This window comes from Pholis gunnellus (genome assembly GCF_910591455.1).
Source record: "Pholis gunnellus genome assembly, chromosome: 18".
Classification (NCBI taxonomy): domain Eukaryota; kingdom Metazoa; phylum Chordata; class Actinopteri; order Perciformes; family Pholidae; genus Pholis; species Pholis gunnellus.
The window spans coordinates 10,384,797-10,410,447 of NC_136545.1; the positions used below are offsets into that span (position 1 = coordinate 10,384,797).

At 41.8% G+C, this 25,651-nt stretch overlaps 3 protein-coding genes across 3 annotated transcripts; 1 reads left to right on the forward strand and 2 right to left on the reverse strand.

Moving 5' to 3' along the window:
• Positions 1-382: 382 nt before the first annotated feature.
• Positions 383-7,732, forward strand: ak3 (adenylate kinase 3). The gene is made up of 5 exons (XM_079178923.1): positions 383-792; positions 2,502-2,621; positions 2,786-2,958; positions 4,554-4,672; positions 6,028-7,732. The coding sequence occupies exons 1-5, from the start codon at positions 645-647 to the stop codon at positions 6,137-6,139; spliced, it is 672 nt and encodes a 223-aa protein (XP_079035049.1). The 5' UTR covers positions 383-644; the 3' UTR covers positions 6,140-7,732.
• A 192-nt stretch (positions 7,733-7,924) lies between these two features.
• On the reverse strand, positions 7,925-15,672 carry cdc37l1 (cell division cycle 37-like 1). The gene is made up of 7 exons (XM_079178922.1): positions 15,356-15,672; positions 13,820-14,122; positions 13,514-13,607; positions 12,982-13,097; positions 12,600-12,722; positions 12,298-12,471; positions 7,925-11,006 (listed from the first exon to the last, which is right to left on the reverse strand). The coding sequence occupies exons 1-7, from the start codon at positions 15,458-15,460 to the stop codon at positions 10,890-10,892; spliced, it is 1,032 nt and encodes a 343-aa protein (XP_079035048.1). The 5' UTR covers positions 15,461-15,672; the 3' UTR covers positions 7,925-10,889.
• Positions 15,673-16,522: 850 nt separating this feature from the next.
• chchd10 (coiled-coil-helix-coiled-coil-helix domain containing 10) lies at positions 16,523-18,718 on the reverse strand. The gene is made up of 4 exons (XM_079179742.1): positions 18,502-18,718; positions 17,831-18,050; positions 17,068-17,209; positions 16,523-16,748 (listed from the first exon to the last, which is right to left on the reverse strand). The coding sequence occupies exons 1-4, from the start codon at positions 18,540-18,542 to the stop codon at positions 16,729-16,731; spliced, it is 423 nt and encodes a 140-aa protein (XP_079035868.1). The 5' UTR covers positions 18,543-18,718; the 3' UTR covers positions 16,523-16,728.
• Positions 18,719-25,651: the final 6,933 nt, after the last annotated feature.

The following is a 25,651-nucleotide window of genomic DNA, read 5'->3' on the forward strand; positions in this document are numbered from 1 at the left end:
TAATTTGCAAAGACTATCTCGAACATCTTTTTTTTAATACAGACTGAAAGCAAAACTGATTGTTTTCTGAACGATTGAAGTGTTATTCCGATCAGTAACGCGTCCAAACAGTATTTAATCTCTTTAAAACGTCCTCTCTTTTGTTTTATAGGCTGAATAGAGCGAGCAGACTGGTTGTTATTCATGCTAGCCTGCCTGCCAATCTGCAGGTCTGTCCACCGAGGGGATCAGGGCTCTGAAGGGATTAATCACCGCAACCTTGCCAGCAAGCTTTCCCCCTCCTCTGTAGATTGATTACATAACCGTGTTATTGCTCGGACCTACAATGAATAGGTTACACCTTCGGTGCACCGTGAACAGTGGCATTGTTGAGGAAGTTTGTCAACACGCCTGATAAAGAAGCTCTCATCGGTGTGCGTCGCCGCTGCCACGGAACTGGACACATTTCTCGTTTTCTTCCTCCTCCTCCTCCTCTTCCTTGTGTTTCTGCAAGGAAATAATTCAGCCAAGGCTGCGAAAGTCGCGCCCACTTTCGGTTGCGCACTTGGAAAACTCGTCTCCGTTCCAGTCTCTGCAGAGCATCCAGAGAGGTTTCATGGGAAGGATACTCTCTATTCTCAGTTTGAACAAATACTCGTCCAGAGATGGTTCTTCAACGGATTTTTCGCGCTGTCATCATGGGACCTCCCGGGTCGGGGAAGGGAACAGTGTCTGCACGCATAGTCAAAACTTTTGGACTGAAACACGTTTCTAGTGGGGACATTTTGAGAGCCAACGTTAATGCTCAAACCGGTAAGATAGTGTCCTATCTCAAACATATACCAGTGTCGATGTGATTTTAAACACAATACTGCAACTTCAGATGTTACCCCCTGAACAAAAATGCATTTCAGAAACGTCATTGTCTTCAGGATACATTGTTAAACAATTTACTCAATTTATGATCATGCTCAAATCAAAACATAACCAGATTATTACACTTAAACAAGACATACATGTAGTCTGCAAGATAAACTAATTTGTATTCCCTAGTCTGTTGTGAGAAGAGCACTGTTCATTTTCCAGTGTGATTTATTGCCTTGCTGTGACTTTGAATCTGAGTATCTGTATTCTCGTTATGCAAGGTCAAACTGACTTGCAGGGTTACGCAGGGTGTTGTTTCATGTGTATACTGGAAACACTTCACCCGGCCGACACATTACCTGAGCTCCTCAATATCACCTTGGATGAAGATAACGAGAGGCGTAAAGATAAGGAAGGCTGCACCTTTGCTCCGTGAGAGGAGGGATTACAGATGAAGAGGTTTGTTTTTACAGCTGAGGATCGAAGCAGCGAGGCAAGGTTAGAGTGGGGTTTGGAGTCCCCGCTTTTTCCCCCTCATCACGGCTGTCCTGCACATGCAGACATTTTCAAGCTCCTCCGCTGGTATCGTATCAGCTGAGCAGCTCCACCGCTGCAGTTGGCAGTCAAAGCAGTTCTCCTTATTGACTTCCCCCGCTCAAATCTTTCAAAACAGTCCTTTGGAACTGAACCAGTGACCTTCCACTTCCCGAGGGCGCCTGACTAACCTTCCTCACAGCATTAGAAATGCCTGTTCGGGTGTGTGCACTGCAAAATTAACACTTGTCACAATGTTATCAGTAGCACAGTCCTCCTTACTTTGCGAGTATTTGCCTTGATGAACTGGTAGCAGCAATGCAACAATGCCTTTTGCTTTCTAAACACCTGCTGGGTTCAGTGTGCAGGCTCACAGCATGGTGGTGGGCCGTCTTCATTTATCACAGTTGCTGAACACACAAAGAAAACAGCAACACTTTCAGTAGTCTGTGTTTGTCACATACACAACTCAGAATAACAGTCATTACTGTAATCATGCATTTCCTTGTTCAATTCTAGTTATTAGCTGCATGTATTTTATGTTGTATCCTTTGCTCTTTATGATGGTTACATCACAGCAGTATATTAGCACATTCTTGTCATTTCTGCAAGGCTGCAGGGAATTCATTTCTCCAGCTGGACTTATCCCTTAATCTCTATTATCCTGTTACATTTTCCATTAAGTAGCAGGGAAAATGTTTGCTTGTGCAGCATGTGCAGCTTGATTGTATGACGATTATAGTTAGATATTCAAACCCAAGATGACAAAACTGTTTTGTGCACCATTTTATGCATATTTCTGTCATCCAGCATGACATATTATATGTTTGTATTTTTTTTTTCCATGTAAACTACAGTTCTGTGGCGTTAAACGCTTTACAACACAGAATGTGTTTAAAATGAGGGATCCACTGCAAACACTGCCAGAGTTGAAGCAGCTAAGTTCATACAAACCTTTTATTTTCTGGAGGAAATTAATTTCAATAAATGCTTTCGGCAAGAGGTAAGAGTTATTATTCGATACTGGGGTGTAAGTAGCATTGCTGTGAGAAAAAAGACAAAGAGTTTTGTAACGGACAGCATCTCCTCTCTCTATCTCTGTTTTTCCTGTGTGTGTGTGTCAGATCTCGGTCTGTTGATGAAGTCCTGTATTGATCAGGGTCAGCTGGTACCCGATGACGTCATGTCTCGTCTCATCCTGAGTGACCTGAGAGCGATGGACCAGAGCAGCTGGCTGATTGACGGTATAGGCTCGCTCATATCTGCTGGGAAACGATTGATAATAAAACTGTGTTATTGTATTGTACTTCATAGATCTCTCAATGATATTTTAAAGTCAAATTTCGGTATAGTTATCTATCACATCCTTCTAACCTTTGCCTTGCTTCACTGTGTCCATCTCTGCCAGGTTTCCCTCGCACAGTATCCCAGTCGGAAGCTCTGGATGACGCCTACAGCGTGGACACAGTCATTAACCTCAACGTACCTTTCCAGACCATCAAACAGAGGCTCTCCTCCCGCTGGACTCACCTTCCCAGCGGCAGAGTCTACAACATAGATTTCAACCCCCCTAAAGTCCCTGTAAATACGCCATCTCTCACCTTTTACTTCTTTAACTATCGTAATGTCAGTACAGAAGCTGCACAGTCAGTAGCAATTCCTAATTACGCATGCTGTTGGATCTCAGCTTTCTGACTGTTCTGTGAAGATGTCTCTCAGGCAAAACAGTGTTATTGAAGTTATTTTGATCAGCATCATTTTTGTGCACGTTGCATCCAGTTTCCATGACTACAAACAGAGCTCTCGGTTGTAGCCAATTACTTTATGCAAACTACGGTATCTGACATTACCAAGTTCTTTTTTTTTTCTCACAGACATTATATCCTTTTACATATTGTTTTCAACTTCCCAGCATTTCTTTTTACATATATTTCAAAATAGCAAATTGAGCTATTATCCTGCCGTGATTGGCTCAATTGATGATGTATCATGCCTATAGAATATATACACATAGAACATATATGCAGAGTTACGGTTGATAAAGTACCAGTTTCTGTGTAACGGCTGGATGATTCACAGCCGACGTGCTTGTGGTCACGTGTTCTCGCCGTGGCAGTGATCTGCAGCACGTTCCTGCTAGATTTGTCTGGAGGAGTTACACATTGATAGTTAATCATTGGCTTCGGTCTACTCCTCACAGTCCTGTTTGAGAGAGAACAAGGCGACAGAAGCAGACGTAAAAAGAGGTGGAATGAAGGTCAAGGGTTTAAAGAATACCAGTATTTCTTCTTTCTTCTAGTTCTTTAAGCAGCTGTCACCTCTCCCTAAAACATTTCATCAGGTACGTCTTGTTCCAGAGATGTTACATAAGCTCTCAGAGAGCATTCACAGGCCTTGAGGAGCACTTCAGGGTGTATTCATGCCTCAAACTATTTAAGTTTTTCTGAGTAAACAGAAAGACAGAGGACACTGTGTCTGCATGTCTCATAACATAACATAATAATCATATCATATAACATCTGCTGAAATATACACAAGGGTAGACTGATACTTTGAAGGGATGCAGATAGTATTGGGATATTTGCACACTTTCCTTCTAGTCTTATATAAGTCTTATATCCTTATATAAATGATATAGAAGACAAAGATCCACTTTGCTGTGAGCTAAGAGTGATTTAGACGATGAGGGGTTAATTCCATTTAGCTGCTTCGGTTTCAGGGTCCTGGTTCTGTGCACGCTGACTCACAGTCATGACTTACTGGGACACTTGAATAGAGCAGAGCCGTCGTTAATGTAGTTAGTAACACCTGTGCTTTCCCTACTACGGCAAGTGAAAATGTCTGCTGTGAAACAGGCCTGTGGGTTTGGTCAGCATGTGGCCATGAAAGATACGATGGGGTCACATGTCCTGCTTCCGTTTCTGTTTGAGATCATTATCTGATGACCAGCTGCTATTCTGGTTGATGTTTGTCACCATGTATTCCATGACAACATAGAGATGACATCTCACACAGGGTTGAAATGTTGTTAACACAAAGCAACCCGATATATGTCTTTTTACATACGTGCCTCAAGCATTTCTTAATCTAAGCAACTCTAGCTCAGCAGGTTTCTCACATTTCTTTCTGTTAAACATGTATTTATATATTTCCTCTTATTTATGTGTTTTCTTCAGGGTTTCGATGATGTGACGGGGGAGCCTCTGGCCCAGAGGGACGATGACACACCAGCGACGGTCACGCAGAGACTGAAGGCCTATGAAACCCAGACAGAGCCCGTCCTAGAGTACTACAGGTAGGTCAGACGAATCAAAATATACCGCCACCTACTTTCGTCTGAGTCGATGACATTCAGACATTGCTTGTGACCTATTTGGCAGCCCTCGACATAGAACTTAAAGAGGAAAAATGAGCAGATGTTTGACTGTATTACAGCGTAATATCTCACTGAAGTGTACTCCTCATTAATGCCTTAAGCAAAAGACAAGCAAATGCCACTGCACCTTGACCTCTGTCCTTGTCCTCCCCACACAGTCCTCACAGTTACTTGCAATGATTGAATAATTGCTAAAGAACCAGGTTCCAAGAGGACAAGCTAATAAGTGCAAACACCCGTTTCCTTCTAATTAAATGAATATACAAATGTTAATATATTTTTCTATCATTAAGGTTTACCAGAATCAATAACCCAAGCAGAGAAAAATAAAACAGAAAGCACAAATACGAGACTTGCAAGCCCCTGAGACCCAGTTTGTACATGCATCATAATTTGGACTAATTAGGCAGGAAAACACATTACTCTGTGTTCCCTCAAAACCACAGGGATGTGCTTAGCTAGTGTCCCACTTATTTTTACCACAACGTCTGTGAGGCTGTTCATCATTCGAAGAAGTACGGGCAAGTAGCCCACAGACTGGGAATAGAAATGAACGAGCGTTCACTTGAAGGGAGGAAAAACTACTTTGATTGCCGTTACATGTTTATTTGCTGAACACAATATCTGAAGCTAGTGTTCACAGTTCTCTGCTGTCGTAGAATATTTCTGTGTTAATCGGAAGAAGAGAGTGTTATTCGCAAATCAAAATAATACAAGTCTCCAAATCATTCAAAGTTGTCCTGTTCCATTTATTCTCTTGCCAGAGGGAGAATCCCCAACACAGCTCTTCACACAGAGTCTGCTGGAAGCATTCTCCAACATCAGTTCAAATCTTCACAAACTATATACTAAAGCAGAAACAGTCTCCGCCTTTAGATAAGCCAAGGATGTCTTACGCTGGCTTATCAAGTCTTCCATTTTCCCTTGATCTCATTGCCAGATACATTTACGTGACCCTAAACATCCCCAGAATAGGAAGAACCCCCAGTGTGAACCCTTGCTCACCTTCCTGTGTCTGTCTTTATGGCCCTCTAAAGTAAAACAGTAACAGTCAGTATATGGTCTGTTTCTAAACCATGTTTACACAGAGCTAAATGTCTCCAACTCTGTTCTTCTAAGCCGTAAAATGTTTCTAAACCATTTCATGATACTGATATATATTTTTTACCATTACACTGCACATTAGAAACCGTTAATAGATCATGTTTCTAGTTGCTGTGTGATGTTAGAATACGAGTTCACATAGTCAAATCTGATTTTCTTCGCCCTTCCAGGAGTAAAGGCGTACTAGAGATCTTCTCCGGGACAGAAACCAACAAGATCTGGCCGCACGTCGAGGCTTTCCTCCACAGAAGACTCTCCCCCGTCAAACAGAACGTTGCATAGAAAGCCTGGACAGGCTGGGGCGAGGAGGGTTCAAGTTTACTGGCAGAAACCACCCCGTCCAATCAGGTGCCACTTTCTGTGAAACAAGAGGAGAGCCATCAGCGTAATAACATATGCTGAATGTTCAGAAGGAAGGACCAAGCTCATGTCAGGGAGTGAAAGTAAGATTGCACATGTTGTTGGAGGAAAAAGCCACCGTTGCATTGGTTCCACAACGTTGCTGAAATTAGTTTGGGAAACTCTCAGAAGGTGTGCAAGCGATCTTTTTAAATATGAATTGTAAGAGTTTAAATATGGTCTCTTTATTAATCAATGTGCCTTAAAGCCAGGAGACTTCACTGAATCAAACATCGAGGTGTTTAACAGTAGAATATCAAGGTGTGTTTCACAAGATAGTTTTGATTTTTAGGTTTTCTAATCGCAACGATTTATTTTCTTAGTCGATGGCAATGGAAAGAATGGGCCCAAGCAATAAGACATTTTGAGCTCAATAAGAGACGTTCCTTTTGCCCTGAGGAATCCTTTGAAAGCAATATTGCACAAATGTGTGCATAACCTGGGACCGTTTCTTGTGCGGTGTGTAATTACTAAAGGGAATTGAGCTGTAGGTTCCCTTTTGCTGCTTTTGAAAGGTAACAGGTAGCTCAGTGAATGTAGAAGATACTTTTCATGAATATGGACCACAGATTGAATAATGTATAAACCACACTCATTATATTGAATATTTTTTTTAATCAAACCATCATTGTGTAACAGCTTCTTTTAACCACCGTAAGTCTTAATTGCGTTGCCTCTGAAATAAACATTTCCATCTCAACCAGGTGCTCCTTGCTATGACAAAGTCTATAAATGTGTACTGAAATGTGCCATTTAATGTGACTGGACAACTGAAAACTTGATTTTAAAAAAATGTATTAACTTAAAACATTTAAAGCACAGTTTGTACAGGGCTTTCTTATTGTTCGACAATATTACAGCAAACAAAGTTCTCCAGTTCTGTGTTTTTACACTCGAGTCTTAAGAATGTTGCACCGTGTTAAAAGCCACAGAAATGCTAACTTGCCTTTTTAAATGTACTGTAGAATGTTTCCTGAATTGTACATTACACTGAATTGTATATCTTAAACACTTGAATACAACATTTAAAAGCACAACTCCTCTTTATAGAAAACTGTGTCATGAGTATTTATTATAATAGTCACAATAAACTTCTGATACTAGTAACTGTATGTAGTATATTATTGTACACCAGAATAACACGACTGAGTAACGTCACAGTCACTGATTTCATTTGACTCATCTGGCCCTAAAACAGACAGTTAAAAGACGCCTACTCCACCGATTCTGCATTGTTTTTCTGCTTATGTTCATTACCAACAATGCAACCTGACAGCAGACAGTTGGTTGGAGATCTGGGTGTGTTATTGCTAGTTTATGAAGGCTTGAGCCATTAATCCCAAGCAGAGATGTGGACCGAGCTGCAGCGGTCTGGTACACTCGATTCTTTCCAACCCACACATTGTTTTTCCATTTTTAAACTCTTAGTCTCTAGCTACGGAAGAGGATTAGGGCCACACGTGAAATACTAGTTTAAAGTCAAAATAATTATGAATTAAAACTTTAAAGTCAAACTTATATTTTTGCACATGTAGCCCTGATCCTGTTCTGCATCTCGCTCCAACGAATGTTTGATACATTGATCAACAAACAAACCTTTGTCACATGTGCAGCAGTGCTACCCCGGGGCCTGTAAACAGATGTTGTGTTAAAATGGAGGCGTTCACCTTTAAGGACTTATAGATGACAACGTTTCAGGCTGTTGTCTACAGTAATTACTGCAGGTCTACAAAGAACTGTAGCAGCTGACATCAAGACACAAACATTCAGCACTTGTTTTATATTTGAGTCATCAAGAGAAGACAAATCTTACAGTAGGTCTACTGTGAACGAGAAGTGTGTCATTTTCCTAAAACTCAAAGCGTAGCGACTGAAATTCCTACTTTAAGTCTCTCAATCTTCACTCACAACTTTTGTGATAGTCTTTAAATAATGTAGGACGTTCAGACACCATGGAACTTGGCCACAGGTTTAGTACAACAGCCTTAAGCCATACAATTAGTTTGCATAGTGGATTAGTCACTTTGGACAAAAAGAAGTACATTTCAAACCAAAACTGCAGATTGCTTTAGCGTCACTGCTTACAATACCAATATGTGTACAGTATTTATGATGCTGTGCAGACGTAAAGCTGTGAAATAATGAGTAGTGAAACGAAGGGCTCACTGCAGAACAATGCATCACACAGTAGCTTTAAGCCATCGACACATGCATTGCACTTTAATGCATCATATGGTATATTCAACGCCCCGGTCCGCAGTAGAAATGTTACTGCTCAAGCAGATTTGCACACTCATTTTGGCTGTCTTGTTAAAAAAAAAAAAAAAAAAAGAAGACTATTAACAAGGGGACAGTTAATTGGAAGCCTGATAAATCTGGCAAAAGCTCCCTTGAACACTTTGATAACAAAAAAATGTCAGCAAACAATAGCATACAAAAAGTTAAACTAAATGTCTACAATTGAAAACACAAGCTCATCTAAAGCCCGCTTTAAATTCTGGACGACAGGGAACACAACAAAAAGAAAAACGTGGTTCAATCTAAACACGGCAGGAGGAAGAATTACAAAGTCAAGTGCTTCAAACACTCCCATCTCGACCTCGGCAGAGAAATATAAAGTGCAGGACACATTCAGATGCAGAGAGTTCCTTTCTGCATACAAACATAAATCAAAGATTTCTTTGTGGAGGGCTCAGCCCTTTACACCCCCCTCCCCTCCATAGCGGCGCCTTTCAGCTCCTTCTCAGGTGTAGATCCCAGAATCCTGAACTTTCGCCAACACAACACCGACTTCCTCACCGACAACGTGAGGCTTTGATCATGTGAATGCCTGAAAAATAACTCATGAGGATAAATCAGCTGATGAATAATAAACACACAAAAAGCAAACGTAGTGCCCTCTTTACATTACCATGCCTCTTGCACCCAGATAACATTATCGATATGGATAATTCACAACCACGCTCAACGCCAACATTGTCTCACGGTTGACTTTGTCCCTCTGAAACGCCTCTTTGCTTTATCACGTAATAAAAGCTGAGCCGTTATTCTGTCTCGCATACTGAGAAAGCACGCCCTCGTGTCTTCAGCTCATTATTTGTCTGTGCTGTATGCTGATAAGCAACAGACTTGTTCTGAAAGGCTGAATTATTTCTGTACAGTGACTTCATGAGCTTTGTGTGTATTGGGTGAATTTGTGTTTTGTCTGGATAAATTCTGAATGACAAAGATGTTAATGGCAGATGTAAAAGGAGGTAGTTTGATGACTCAGCACTTTAATTGCTCTCCAGACATCACTAGGAAAACTCTTTCAGAATACCTCGACCACTAAAACCACTCTTGTGCAGTCTTTCAGGAACTCCTGAAGTTTATAACATGCTCTGACCTGAATTCTGCAAAGTGTTCAAAGAGAAACAATCAACTCTTCAAGCAGCATTTGCACCAAAAGCTACATTTTAGAAGCAGCCCTGCTGTCTGCTGAACTCACTGACTAGCCTCCCACACATTTTGTATGACGTATCCTCTCCTCATGACGAGCCTGAGACTTGTGGGTTGTGTGCCACCCAATGCATGCGTATCAGTTGTGAGTCAGAGCTGTAAGGGGTGAATCTGACCCAAAATTAACCTTTTTTTCCTCCAAGATTGCAATTCATTTGGAGCTCGACAAGTGAAATGCTGAAGAAAACACAAATCTAAGTCACCACAACTGGAACTGTATTTGTACAAATTCAGACATTACGCCATTTAACGCAGACAAACTGCTCTTTGCTCATTAGCATACAGCTAGCTTTTAGTAAACCAATGCAAAAAAATAATACAAAATATGTGAGGCTGTGTGACAACTGACGAGAGACTGACGAGCCTGAAACTCTGATAAAGAGATTTCTCTTTCATTCCAGACATGACACCACATCATCACTTTCTTTTTCCCCCTCATGATTGAAATCATATTAATCAACAGATCACACCTGCTGAATGAACACCGTCGTCCTATTATACAGTAGTTACTGAATACCTGTTCACATGTTCGCTTACCTTCAAATGTTACTTTAAAAGACACGTTGCCTTGATAAGTGTCAGGAACAGTTTAGCAGACCCTCCAGTCTATGAAACGTTCTGAACCCAAACTCACCACACAGGATACAAAGCCACTGATCTGTCAGCTGTGCTTCTCACGATTCATTTTAAGCAGCTAAAAAAAAACACAAAACTGCTCGGACGTCCACTGACCTGCGTCAGCTATTAGATTTGGTACCCAACTGCCCAAAGACTTTATTGGTGTAGTATTCTTTGTGTTGCATCCAAGTAAGGATGCGTCTCCGTTTCAGGAGAAATTAAAAAAAAAAAAATGAACCAGCTCGAAGGATATAACAACTCCATCTGTAAAAGCAGGGTTGTGACACAGCACGTCCGTTCAGCGGTCAAGAGACACTTCAGCGACCGAAAACACGGAGTAATGTTCGTCACCAGCAAACAGTTTAAAAAGCCTGATCGTGTCTCATTGTCTTCCTGCTTCGCACTGCTGTTATTCGGCCTGGTCTGCTGCGTAAAGAGGGCTTAAAACTCAGGTGGTTCCTAAATGGGAAGGCGATGGAGATGGAGGGAAAAGCAGGACGGGCCGATCCTACAGTCACTAGGTGGTCTCCATCATGAGTATATCGTCCGTTTCTGTAGCGTCATCCTTTGTCCACCTCCCTGTGCTTGTCCACAGTCCAGCCTCTAAACAAAGCTTCATAGGATACTCTGCCACCTGGTGGGGGGGGGGGGGGGGGGGGGGGGGAGACAGGAGGGTCCAAAGAACATCAGAAAACAAACATTCATGTCGTGCACAAATATAAATCAAATGTAGGTTTGAAATGAAGCTGCAGAGAGACTCTGGGGGATTAACCTACTGTTGCCTAGTTAGAGGATTATGATGGTTATGTAACTGCATTCTGCCTCTTCAACATATAATGCCCTAATCTGAGCTGAAAGTAGAATTTTTATCAGGAATTCACATGTTTTCCAGTGCAGGGATTTTTTTATTATGACTAAAACAAACCTGTGAGGACTCAAACATCTACTTTTCTTTGTAAAGAAAAGCTTTTCATGCGTTTATTCTCCTCCAAATCACTCCTCAGAGACAGAGTTTAAACTGAGACGAAAGCTACGAGAAGAAAAACAACTAAAATATATAAAAGCAAGACCGAGAGAGCCAAGCTTCGCTTTCAACAGGCCTGATCACATTCCTGGGTAGCCATCTTTCCTTTATGGGAGAAGGGGAGGATGTTTTTTTCCCCCCTTTTCTCCGAGTAGATGTTTGGCAGCTAGTCAAGATTCAGGGCCAACGAAGACAAAAGGCTTTCAAACGGCAAAGATCAAGTTTAGCAGAAAAGCATGTGGAGTCTTTCACGTCTGTTATTACAGACAGTTTAAAAAAAAGGTCCAGAGAGTGAACCTTTGCCCACATTGTGTCACATATAACTTCCTCTTTCCCTTTAAAATAGTGGAGCAAGTAAAGCTCCGCTGACTGATCTAGGAAACAGAATGATGCAGAATAATGATGAGTGGGGATTTTCTGTGATACCTGAGCGGCTGACTAGTGGGAGGAGACAACGACTGATGGTAGAGGGGAGGACATTTGTTCTATTGTTTGGATACGCATCGGCAAATATGCATGCATAAGGAACAGTAAATTCATCTTTCCAACTATGTAATAAATAAATGAAGCAGCTCCCCAAAATCTAAGCTAATTAAGCACGAATGTCAAAAGAAGGAAGACAACAACAAGGCCGTTTGGTGTCACTGATAACATCAGCAGCATGGACTCAAGGTCCTGGTATAATCAACTTTTGGCAGCTGCTGTGTATTTACTTTATGTGAAACAAATTGTTTAAATGCTTTATAACAAATAAAACATGAGTGCTGACACTTTAAAACGCGGCACCCAACTAAAGATGACCCGTATGTGTACTAACATACCACAGCTCAATGGTGCCACCCGACAGCTGTGTGGAGTAACTGCAACCGCCTGTGACAAAAAAGACAGACTGAGCACTTACTGGAGGTAAAGAGTCCAAGGCTTCTTTGGGGTCCAGCTTGCAGTTTGTGCTAGTTTTCTGTTGTTCGACATTGTTGGTTGCATCATCTCCAGACTTGACTGTGTATTCTTTCACTCGGTGTTTGAAGGCCTCAAGCTCTGTGTGGAAGACTTCTAAGTAGACGTCTTGTCCTTCCTACAAAGCAACCAAGGGAACGATTTTAAGGATAAACTGCCCTCTGCATGCATCAGGATGAGAGCCACAGACAGATACACGGGGAGGTGCAGTACAGTCACAGCATAAATTAGATGCTTTTGTCTTACTTTGGCTTTGTGGAAGAACTGTCTGAAGCAGCCTCGAGGATCCTGCTGAGAGTTCGAGGCCATCTCCAGGATGAACTGCATGACTACAGCTTGGTGCGCCACCTGCTCCATCAGCGCTTGTTTCTACAGGACAATACACCATTTTAAAGTCATGTTTCAAACCACTTGTTCTATGTAATGAATGAATTCTAACACCCAGCATCTATGCGGTATGTGCCGTGGTATATGGTGAGTTTTCAGCTACTTTATCAGTGTGTCATTTGTGGCAAAGTTTCAGAAGCAACCTACTCAAACTGTCAGATTTCTACAGAGAGGTTAGCACTGACAGCACAATGGTAGCTTCATATTGTGTGAATACAGCCGGATCATTTCGGTAACGTACCCCTTCTTGCTGTAGTCTCATGCACCACAGAATTAAGTAGTTGGCGGTGTCATCACATATGAGCTGAGGCATGTCTGCGAGGAACCGTTGACTGTCGTCCCATCTCCGCAGCATACCTGACAAATGGATCAAAAGCACATCGGTTCATGTTTTCTGAAGACATACGGACTGTGACGTGGACTCTTCTGCACGACTCACATGCCGCACAAACTGCCTTGCTGGCTGGAGGCACAAACGTTCACACAAAAAGTAATGATCACTCTGATAAAACACATTAAATGCATTCTATAACTGACAAGGGCTGTAAAACAGAAGGTGACTTGCCTTCTTCTATGTTAGGTGGTGAGATGAAATCCCTGCATAAAACTTATATCATAAAATGAAGTGTGCGCATTAAAAGTGAATATCTCAGTAAAGCTGGAGAAAAAATCCGGCCAAATGATTATATTTTATGCACCGACAAACATACTAGACCTAACCTTTTTTCTTTACCATTAGTCTGAGGGCTGGACCATTCTGATAAGAAACGTACCAAAATGCCTGAGCTCTTGGTCATACTTTTGGAGAAACGTCTTGCTCTTGTCCTGATCCATTTCTACAGGTTGATTTGGGACATTGATGATACTCTGGAAGAGAGAGAAGACGTTGATTAACTGTTGGTAAATGGTTAGTAAACAGTAGGTACACAAAGTCAAGTAATAAGAAAATATGAATAGACTACACCGTAATATATTTGTTCTTTTGAAATCTTACAATCGTGACTTATGTACAGATTCCAGTAATGATTTAGTTTTTCCTGTCAGCTTTGTGATGCATAAACAGCTCACCGTTTGCTTACCTTATCAAAAACGTCCCAGCTTCTGACAGCTCCGAGCACAGGACTGCGGCGGCTGGGTTCCTGACATCCCAGCATGCTCTCCTTGCGGCGCCACTCCTCCTCGGTGTGCGTGAGCTCGGTGGGGCACGCCAGAGTCCGAGCACGTTCCTGCTCCAGGGACTCGGAGCTGTGGACGCCCAGAGAGCACAGCTGATCCTGGGCCTCTGCCAGCCTCCAGCTGGAGACGATGGAAGCCTTCACACAGCGGTGCTGGCTCTGGCAAAGCGACGCCATGGCGCAATCGCAAAGGTGCGATGACGGCGACTGGTGTGGGGGTAAAAGGAAGAAGAATGGAAAAGATTAGGATTATGAGAGAAAGGTAATATACCAACAATGGACTCTAGTCAACTCAACGGTTCGTAACATACACAATGTGTCTTGTACAAGTTAGAGCAGGTAACTATTATTTCCGCTCTGCCTACCACAGTGTTTGGTACAACTCACAAATTAGCTAAGCTAAGATGTTCTCATGTCCCAGATGGTAAAAGCAATTTGGTGTTTAAATCTAGACGGATGGAAAGTAAGCATTGACCCGTCTGAGGACATGAGGATGCTCTCCTCTGCAAAGGAGACAAAGGGTCTAAGCTTTAACAATAGAATAAAGTGTGCACATCTACAAGAAAAGTAATACAAAAAACACTTTTACAGGTTCAGCATGTGCAAGAAATCCTGCGATGGTGAACTTTATATTCAACAAGCAATAGCACCGAAGGGGAAGCCACTTTAACAACATCCTGCAAAGGCCTTAACTTGGAGTTTTAATCTCCATCCTCCTTTTTCCTGAATACATATTTTTCCATAGTAAGAGTTGCTCAGCTACAAACTGGGTGCTCATTCTGAATCACACACACACAACAATGTAAGCCACTTGCCTTTTAACCACAACCATGCTGTATTTAGTACAGGGTGGGGCGAGAGGGCTAAAAATAAAAAGGCTTGTATCCATTTTATTCATGGCTACCAAAACAGCCAAATGCCTTATCTAGTCAACAGCAGACACCACACACAGCTGTCAGTTAGAGTATATCAAGGACCTGGGGAGGGGGGGCTAGTGAAAGTGATCTGCTGCTTCATGTCTTGTTGTGGCCTCGAACCAGCTCACCAGAGATGACACAGCAAGTGATCAGTTCTCTTTATAATCACGCATTTATTGCGCAAGTCTGGGTTTCCACGAGGTCAGAATTCACTCCAACATAGAGCCTGGACACTGGTGTTGTGCACCATGGGAGTTATTGGCTACATGTGACAATTTAGCTAGCTAGCTGATAAGACAGTGGCAGGAAAGGTAGAAAGAGAGCAACACAAATACATCTCGCACTGTTGAAGAACAGACACGAGCCCATACGTTGCTTACTGCCAAGCAACCGAGGTTGGCATGAACTCACCTCTCTGATCCCCAAACAGGTTTAGCTAGTTAGCATGCTTTTAATACCATTAAGTTACCTCTGCTTATGCCAAGTAGCATAACAACCGGACCGTTAGCAATGAGCCGATTACCTGCTGGTGAGGATGAACACCACTGAGTCCCTTGTCTGCTGAAGCTGGGTCGCGGCTCAAGTCTTCGTCGCGGTAGACTGGAGCTCCGTTACCCAGCCACTCCATCGCTGCTACGCAAACTAGCTAACTGGCTAGCTCCACTGTGGGCTTCAGCTAGCTACTGCTAGCTGTACTGGAGGAAGCTCAATGCTGCTGCCTGAGGTCAGCTGTCTGCCAAAGTCATGTATGATTTAAAAATACCAGTCTGAAAAGTCAGCAGAGCAGAGCAGAGCCGGCGGGGGAATGTGGTGCACCGAGTTTAGGTTCTGTTAGTAGCATTGCTAGCTACACAAACAGCAGTCTCTGGCTGCTAAGCTACCCAGCTGCGTCTTTTAAGAGGCGTCCGTGTGTGACACGCAGAGCACGTGGTAAACAACTTTGACCACGTGACATGAACTCATTTATTTCAGCATTAAAGCTGTTCATTGCTCTGTTTTGCTGTTGTTGTTGTTTTTTACCTCGACTCTTAAATTACTTTTACTTCTGTGATATATCTATATCTGTGATTGGTGTGTTCACACAGCACTACCCTTTCCCAAATCCCCAATACGTCTATTTGGATTGATCTTATTTGAGTTTTAATAGAGTTTCATATGAGGTCTAGCATCACTGTGTAGGTTAACAACTCTATATATTTCTGTGAATGCCTTTTTGGTCATCATTTGTCCATGCAAAGTCCAAAAAAATAAATCATGAATCATGTCCTCGCCATATATAAAGGTCCTCACTGGGCCGTGGCCCACCGGTACGCCTCAGACCGCCATCTAGAGGGGCATAGAGGTACTGCCAAATGGTTAGATTGATTTAATTAAAACATCTTTTAAACAAAACAAATTATGTGGGAGACAACCCTGCGCCAATAAAAGCTCCAAAGCAAGGTTTGGATACATGACCCTGGATACATTATATTTGATTCATAATGGCAGGCTGTGATGGTTGAGGGTACGCAGAATATTTATTATATATGTATCATTACAGCTGAGCTAACAGAGGCTTGTAACAAAAAACGATTGGAAAATAAACAAATGAAAAATTAGCAAATTGACAATTATAAAAAAAACATACAGTAAGGGGCAACTTGTGGCTAAAAACGTGACATGACAGAAATAAAGACAACCCACACTGACAGACTGTGCAAGTACATAGCAGCTATTTATTAAAAGTTGAATCACTGTACATGCCAACAACATTTCATACATTACACTGTCATCAATCAACAAAAAACAACATGCTCACCGCCTGAGGTACACGTTCACATTTTTGTGTTATGTGGTCATGTCTACAGTATGTTTCTTTATTGAAGTATGCCCGTCACGACCGCTGATGACCATCATTCACACCAGTGATGTCACACCTACAGTAAAACAGAAAGAGGTCAACATGATACACACTAAAATCATTGTTGTTTAAACGTATGCGTAAGGAGTTGCTGTAGCTCCCTATGAGAAGTCGCTAAATAAAAAATCTCAACTGTAAAAGTGTAAAAACTGTAAACGTTCCTGATCATGTGCCTTGCCAGGATGACCAAATGTAGTTACATGAAGCTTAGATGAAGAATTACATACACATTTTAAAAAGCTGCCTTATCTTAATCATTCTCGAAAGGTGCGCGCTTGCTTTGAGCAGTGCTGTATTTATTATGTGGCTCTCGACATCATTCACGACGCACTCACCGCGGGAGAACTTGCACTGTTTGAGCGCCTCATTGAAGCCCTCACATAGACTCAGGTCTGTCTGGTTGGTGGCACAGTCGAGGAACTGTTTGACCTCAAAGTGACATGGGCCTTGCTGGGCTGGAGCGGGCCGGGGGGGCTCCTGGAATTGTACAAGCAAGGAAAGAAACACATCACACACAGTCAGAAATGTGCTCAGTGGTTGAGTGGTCATGTGGTCCGCTCTGGTTTGGCCAGAACTTTACAAGCAACAGTCTGGGTGTTATGTTCACTCACAAGCATATTCAAAATGTCTTCAAATATCAGTAACTTGGTAAATCACATTTTCCTCAGAATTTGATACGTTTCTTTGACTATAAAATAACCATAAGCAGCAACACTTTCTCATGACTTTTGCTTTACCTAATTGCTTCCTCATTCTGTGGTGGCAGTGCAGTTTTATTTTTTTATTTGAGTTCAAACAACATATGAAACTAGAGAGTAACCATGCAAATAATAATAATAATAATAATAATGCTTGATCCATTGACAAATGAGTTAACTGATCAGGGGCTCTATACTTTAAATCCTTGGTCCAGGTGGAGAACATTCTGCCTTTGAACAGCTCCAGACAGTTGAGGGAAAAAACACCAAGACAAGTCAGACTCAAAACCAGACAAAAGTGCAAGACCTCTCAATAAGGAAGGACCCACTTGACGTGCTAAAGTCCAGCTATAGGTTCAGTTATCCATCGTAACCTGTATGATTATACTCCACCTCTTACCTGGTATGTGGGCTTGGCTGGCTCTGCGCTGCTGCTGCTTCCACCACTTGGTCCTGACAGGGCGCTGATAAGGACGTGGCTCATAGCCGAGCCTACTGCCACCCCAGCAGCTGTGGTAGCCATCTGGGCCATGAGGCCCGGACCCTGGGACTGAGCTGGAGCCGGGGCCAGCGCAGCAGGAGGTGGATGAGCGGGGGCCGGGGCATGGGATACAGCTGGGCTACACACGTAGAGAACAAACAGTCAACTTTTCATTTTGATGCTTTGGCAACATTGTTTCTGAAACTTTCACACCATTAAAGCCACATTGAATTGACTTATGCTTAATTTTCTCATCAGCTATATATCCTTAAAATGGAGGGTGGAGTGTAAATCAAGCAGGTATGATGGCCTTGATTTACTCATTTACACGTCATTATGTCATCTCCATACAACTGAGTTGACATTGTCTCAGTGAGTTGTGACGCAACAACTATCACACTTTTCTCGTCTGGTGTATAATAATATCATATTAGTTATTATTAGCCTGACTGACTTCAAACTTAAGGCTACACTGTTAATAATGTATCTGTTTTAATTTCCTATTTCCTGCGCTTTAAACTGAACGAGGTCATCTGTAATATATCTCAACACCACAGAATAAGTCCGTTTTAAAATGACTGTAAATGTACCTGGCTGGAGCTGAGTGGTGGCTGCGGCTTCCTCTGGCCATCTCTGAGGCAACTTAAAGTCTGAGTTATTGATGATCGGGACTAAAGAACGGGATCAGCTCTGTCGTTGCTTCTACAACGTGCTTTTCTAACGGACTGCTCCTCGCGGCCAGCTGACAGCAGCAGTTCACGCACGAGCCGCTGACCTTGTGCGGCTTGCACAAGCGTTTGACGCTACCGGCTGCGTCCACAAGTGTCGCAGGACTTAAACACGCCATCCAGAAATACCTTTGCTTCCGCTGTGGGTTGAGCATTGAAACTGTCGTGGGCACACCCCCATCTGTCGGACCGGAGTGCACGCGCGTCACCACCCGCAGCCACAATGTGGTGCAGCTGCGGCCTGTAGCACCTCCATAGCACCTCACCCTCTGTGGCCTCGGTAAGGGGGGATCCACCCATTTAGAATGCATCTTATTGTCTTCATCGAAACTATAAGTATTTATAATATAATATAATTCATTATTTAGAAAACAAGTTATTCAATGCATTAAAGATAACAATGGGGGAATTTAACTGAGCACATTTACTCAAGTACTGCCCTTAGGCTACAATTTTGAAGTACTTGTACTTGAGTATTTCTATTTTATACTACTTTCTACTCCACTGCATCCCAGAGGCATACATTGTACTAACTCCATTACATTTATCTGACAGCTTTAGTCACTTTGCAAATTCAGATTATTCATAGAAAATATAAATAAACTAATAAATGATGATGTATTATTTTAGATAAAATTATCCAGCATTATTTAAAGTAATTAAAATGAGCTCTATCTTTACCAGCTGCAACATTGAAGTGATGAACACGTTAATACATCAATACTAATAATCTTGTAATATTTATTATACTGCATAATGAGTACTTTTACTTCTGGTACTGTAAGTAAATGTTGATTCGAATACTTAAACTGTAGTAAAACTGGATAATTAGCCAGGAGGGGGCGATATTGCTCCATTTACAAATGATACTTGTAGTTCACACCATCTCAATCAAATAGGTCTGCAACACACACATTTATAAAGTAAGAGAAACAAACAGTTGGCTACACAACAGCACCATCCACATTCCTGTGCCATTAGCTCTTCTACTTCCAATTTAACTCTCTCCTCGCTGCTTATGTTTTTTTTTTTTTTTTTACAGAAAATTAGTCATTCAGTGCAACAAAAAACAACAACCAAATAATAATAGATATGCTCTCTCTCTCTCTCTCTTGAAGGAGCCGGCCTTCCTGCTCTGAGTTCCCAGAGTTCCCGGCTGCTGGCAGCAGAATGCTGGGAATATCCGGAGAGGAAAGGGAAGTGACATCACAGCGGTGACCTTCCGTACCAGGCCATATCACCTGGCACTGGCTGGAGGGGAGCTACCAAACACACACACACACACACACACACGCACGCACACACACACACACACGCACACACGCACACACACACACATCGATAGCCAGAAACACATACTTCTCTCTTTCTCAGCACACACACATTCACTGAGAAACCGTATTGACACACTTCAGTTTGCTCTTCAGGAGAAGAGAAAGAGCGAGAGAGGAAAAATTCCCATGAAGAGAGAGGGGAAGCGATAACTACAAGTGCAGAGAACTTTGCATAGACAGCCTGAGCTAACCACATTTTTGAAAATTCCCACCACGCTCCAGATGGTTCCTCACATCAGCTCTGTCTGTCTTTCTACTTATTTTCCAGCTTCTACTGGACGACCATCTGAATTGATCGGTGCCACTGAAGTTTATATTCAGCCAGCCCCACAGTGTGTGGTGCTGTGCACACGTGCTCACTCAAAGTGTTTAAATAAGATACAGAAAGACAACTTCTGATGAACTTGAATTAGTTTATTACTTCAACAGCCCTTTAACTGTTACATCTGATCACGGTCCAAACAGATAGCTCATGAAATGAATCAATGAGAGGGCATTTTTCTTTCTGGACTAATGTTTTGGACCAAGTACATTCACTCAGGTGCTTAGGTACAGTTTGAAGGCACAGTTTGTCACATTTCAGGGTTGCTATGCAGTTCCACCAAAAGTGACTTTCCCCCCTAAACTTCCTCATTTAAATAAACGTTTGAGGTAAAGTCATCCCTCATTTCACAATAAAAGCAAAGACCATATAAAAATGAAAACATGTTTTCGTGGCAGAAGTTTTTTCTTCTTGTCTCACCCTTTAATCATCCCACAATCTTGTTTACAGGAACATTCACGGTGCAGGCTGTCCAACCCTACAAGCAGATGGAGGAACCAGACATGCTGAACAAAGTGAAACACACAGGTTGCACACAGATGGGAGCTTGGCGTTAACATAACATGGACTGCAGTGGAGATATTCCCTGGGTTTAGAGAGTGTCTCAGAGGTTACATTCTTCGGGAGCAAAGGCTGGAAAACACATAAATACAAACCCACGTACTTGCACAAACACAGACATACAGAGACAGTCACATGCACACAGCAAATACTTTAGAGAGAAAGAGCAGGATGGACAGAAGAAGACATGGAAGCCTTCAGGGGAGGTGTGGTCAAAAGAAGAGAGGGGAAAGGGGGGGGGGGGCTAAATAGATGCCAGGAAAGAAAGAGAGAAAGAAAGAACATGCAGAAGCCAAATCAGGCAGAGCGGGAGGAGGGATGAGTAGTGATGGGGTGAAGAGGGAGGGAGCAAGGGAGGGAAAGGGAGAGACAGAGTGTGTGTGGTGGAGACGTCATTATACAGGGAGACAAAAGAAGAAGGGATTCTCTGGTCAGCTGCTGCTGCTGCTGCCACTGTCTATTGTCCTGCGGACGGAGGACCCCCCTCAACACACACACACACACACACATTTTACTCTCTCTCTCTCTCTCTGTCTCTCATCTTGTGTTGGACATCACTTTCTTTCCTTCTTCAAGTTCAACTCTGATTACACGGCCGACCAACTGGCAGCCCCCCGACATTTAAAGATCCCGCTAACCCCCTCCCCTAAACCCCAGCTGTGTCATCTGAGTGTTTTTCAGTAAGTCTGAGATTCAACAGATGTTTGCTCCCAAAATACAGAATCCAGAAACATTTGCAAAGAAGTTCAGGGGTGGAAAGAAAGCAAGAAAAGAAGACATGCTTTTATCCCTCTAGCAGAAGTAAGATTGCTCGGGTTGAAAACGAATCAAGTAACAATATTTGTTTTAAAGACTGTAGCCTTTTCAAAGTGGATTTATTCTACCATCTATTTGCCTGCCAGTGCTGCTCTGTTGACCAACACCTTTCTCGTAAATAACTTTATGATGGACAAAAGATTCATATGCAATTTAAATGGAATATGCTCCTGATTTTGTAACAGCAGAATAGTGGTAGCACAAATAATAAGGGATAATTAATAAAGGGGTTTTAAGTTGCAACTCATTGCTGTATTAACCCTTAGATGCACCGGTCTGTCATGAGTGGGTCATAAATTACCCCGAGCCTATAGGCTGAACTTTGTTAAATATAAATGCTAGCTTCATAATTTAGCTAATCACAATTCAAATGCCATACCAGCAACTACTAAGCTAGCTCCGCTACGTAGCTCATTCATACGCTTTATCAATCTACAATGTTGGCAAAAAAGTTTATAGCACCAGATAGTCTTTTCACATAATTGTAAGTATCAACGAGCGAAATCTAAGTGCAAGTGTTATGTAGAGCTGCAAATAAAGACTGCAAATCTGTCATAAACAACAAATATTGTTCACACTTATATGTATCAAAAGTAAAATGATCTTGCCATGTAAGATAATGTAGGTGAGGGGTCTGATGATCTATCTAAGGGAGGACAGATTCCCATAAACATCCATAGAACACACATGAAAATACAGATGGAAAATTGGGGAAATGACACAAAACCGCAAGTCTCATAAATAGTAAAAGAGGTACAAAGAAATTTGACATGAGCCTTGAATAACACTTACATAACTGCATACATGATGTCTTGATAGAAAGTCATTCACAAAATGTCATTTTAGGCAAAAGAAAAGGCATATTAGGCATATTATGTCATTAAAGCGACATTAACCAGTGATTAATCGTCTAGCAATAAAGCTATAATTTACAACTTATATACCCATTGTAATGTATGTCTTACGCACAGTAGTAGTCATCCAAACTCTACTTTAGCGAATGCAGAGTTTCTGATTTAAGACCGTTTTTTTGTTTTTTTTAAAGTAGAAGTGCATGAAAAAGCTGCTCAATTAAACAAACAAGAGTGCTTGTAATTAGTTGTTTTCCACCCACGGAGAAGTTTTATTGTTATAAATAGGGATGTTTTATAAGAAGAGGCAATAAATTCAGCCAACTAATAGAAGCGGCTATGAATGAAGCTCCTTTCTTCCCTTTGTGTGTGCGGCGTGTATGTATGCGCCTCACGTAGCCGCCAAAGGTGCTGAGCTCTGCATTATCATCTATCTACCTCCCTGGTGTTTCAGGCGCTGTGCACTGCTTCTCATGTTGAGTACGAATATTAAAGTGTGTTTGTGTTCATGTGCAGTCAGTGTGAGTTCCCAAATGTTTACAAGTCATTTTTTTGTGTGCGTCTTCATTTCTGCTTTCAAATCAATCCAGAGCAAATGACCCTTGACCAACTGACCTCAAGAATATTCAATCGTCCACTGTCTCTGCACAGTGTGTGACACTCTGGTCCATTCTGCTTTGATTGACCTCTCTTTGACACACACACACACACACACACACTTGCAGACAGACACAATAGGAGACCCGGCACATTCCTTTCCCCAGGTGGCATAAAAGACACGGCCAGATCAATAGCCTAATGGGCTGCAAACCAATGGCCGACGATCATTAACCCCTGACGAGTGTGAGTTCCTCATATCCCTAGCCAGACTATTGTGTGACCACTGTGTGTGCGTATACAAACTATTGTGTGAGGGGGGGGGAGTTTCTGCCGTGTGGAGCTGGTTAACTGCTGGACGAGGGGTCTAACTTAGGGCATTAGATGGTGACAACATGTGTTTCTTGACCTGAAAAAACGGAGAAAAGCTGGACATTAACATGCCGAAAGAGGTGTCCCACAAAGAAGTGAGAGACAGACAGTGGTGGAATATAACACAGTAGATTTACCAAAATACTCGAGTAGAGTTTGGTGGTGTACTTTACTTCAGTATTTCCATTTCATGTTACTTTATACCCAGCTACATTTCAGAGGAAATTATTGTTGTATTTACCTCACTACATTTATTTAACAGCTAGTTACTTCAGGTTTTGCAGTGTATATATCCACTATATATATGATAGTGCAATGATATACAGTATATATTAAATATAACACTCTTTTTTGCATGCTTTTACTTTGTAACATAACATTTTAACTATATTTTAGTTTTTTATTATACTGTGGAGTTGCTTCTTTTTTACCAAGTAATTTAACACCCAAACATTTTGGGTATTTGCAATGACACCACTCCTTAAAAAAAACATGACATTTCTGCATCATAATTATGATTATTAAAAACTAAGACTAGCAATAAATTGAAGAAATATCCAGACATCCACATTTTATTTCCATCCCTGAATTCCCTTCCCTCTCTTTCTCACTTTACCCCCAAACAGCTCTCAGATTCAGCAGAAGCTCACTCCATCCCTCTTTCTCCTCCAGGCCTCCACTCCAATTCCACTGTGTCCATACAGCCGTGTGTGTGTGTGTGTGTGTGTGTGTGTGTGTGTGTGTGTGTGGAGGGCTGGTGGTGGGAGGACAATGGGCAGAAAGGGGGCTGGCTGAATGGGACCATTGAGTCTGCTCAGCCAAACAGAAAAGCATCTTCCATCTCACTTCAAAACCCACAGTTTCACTCTGTACAACCAGGCCTTTATTCTCCATAATTACTCCCTGACACACATGTATATGCACATGCCCGCACACACATATACATACTCATATGCGTACGTACATATTTATGAATATATTTGAATGATTATAGGCGCTAATCACAAGAATAACACAGCCAGGCTGACTCTTGACAGTTTAAAAATGTGTCAAGTGTCAGTTTAGTCATTCAGTGTATACAGCTCAATATTTCATCACAACAACTGAACCTTATATTTATAATATTCAGAATATTTTGATGTTTTTAATAAATGGATAGGATGACTCTCAATATAGAATGGCAAGTGTTGTGGTATAGGTTAAGAGAACATAACATACTGCATAAATCCTCATTGTAGACAAGCACAAATGGAGTTTGTCCGTCATCATATAGCACATGCAGGATTGCTGGTAAATACAGATTTATCGTAGCCGATAAAAATGGATACTAACTAATGGGTAGTTGCTGAGTTCAGTAAGATTTGTGTTTTTATGTTTTTTATGAATAAAATGTTTTCATTCAAGAGTGTCATCACATTATGTTTTCATGCAGGTCGTCCTATAACTGCAATATGAATAATTATATTCTTCTATATTTGGAGAGGGTTTTTTTTCCCCCCTTTCCATTGTTTACCAATCAGTGGGGGTCTGTGGATTATTGTGCAATGTTGACATTTTGTAACGTGTATTGAAAGATTTTCTGTGTCATCATTATTTTTGTGAGTTCTTTCCTCTCTGTTTTTGCAACTAATCGACTGAGTGTCTCATTGTAAGTGTTATGCCTTTATATACCCGTTGTCATGTAAGCCATCTGGCTGGTGACGGCGTGGTAGGGTGAACATGTGAACATGTTGCCTGTTTCAGTCCGATAAAGTTTGGACGCTGTTGCAGCCGGTGACTCTCTACATTTCTCTTCCCCTTAATTTGCATGTTCACCTGCACCTGACCTAAATATAGGATGCTCTCAATCACCCAGCTGGAGAGAAACAATTCAGCCAGTGCATATAGATTAATTTCCAAAGCCATCTAAGCCTCATTTTTTTCAGTGTTATAGAAAAAAAAAATAGCTGCAACAGATGTGTCACAATATGTATTAACAACCTAATTCACTGTAAGCCCTTTAACAAGAGGTATTATCGTAAACAGCCTGTCAGACAAAGGCAGCGGGCCCTGACAGAGAACATGCTGTCACAGAGTGCGGTATCACCGACAGTTTTTTGTCAGTGTTACACTGGGCCATTTAAACTCCACCGAGCTCGTTAGCCTAGATCCAGCCCTGC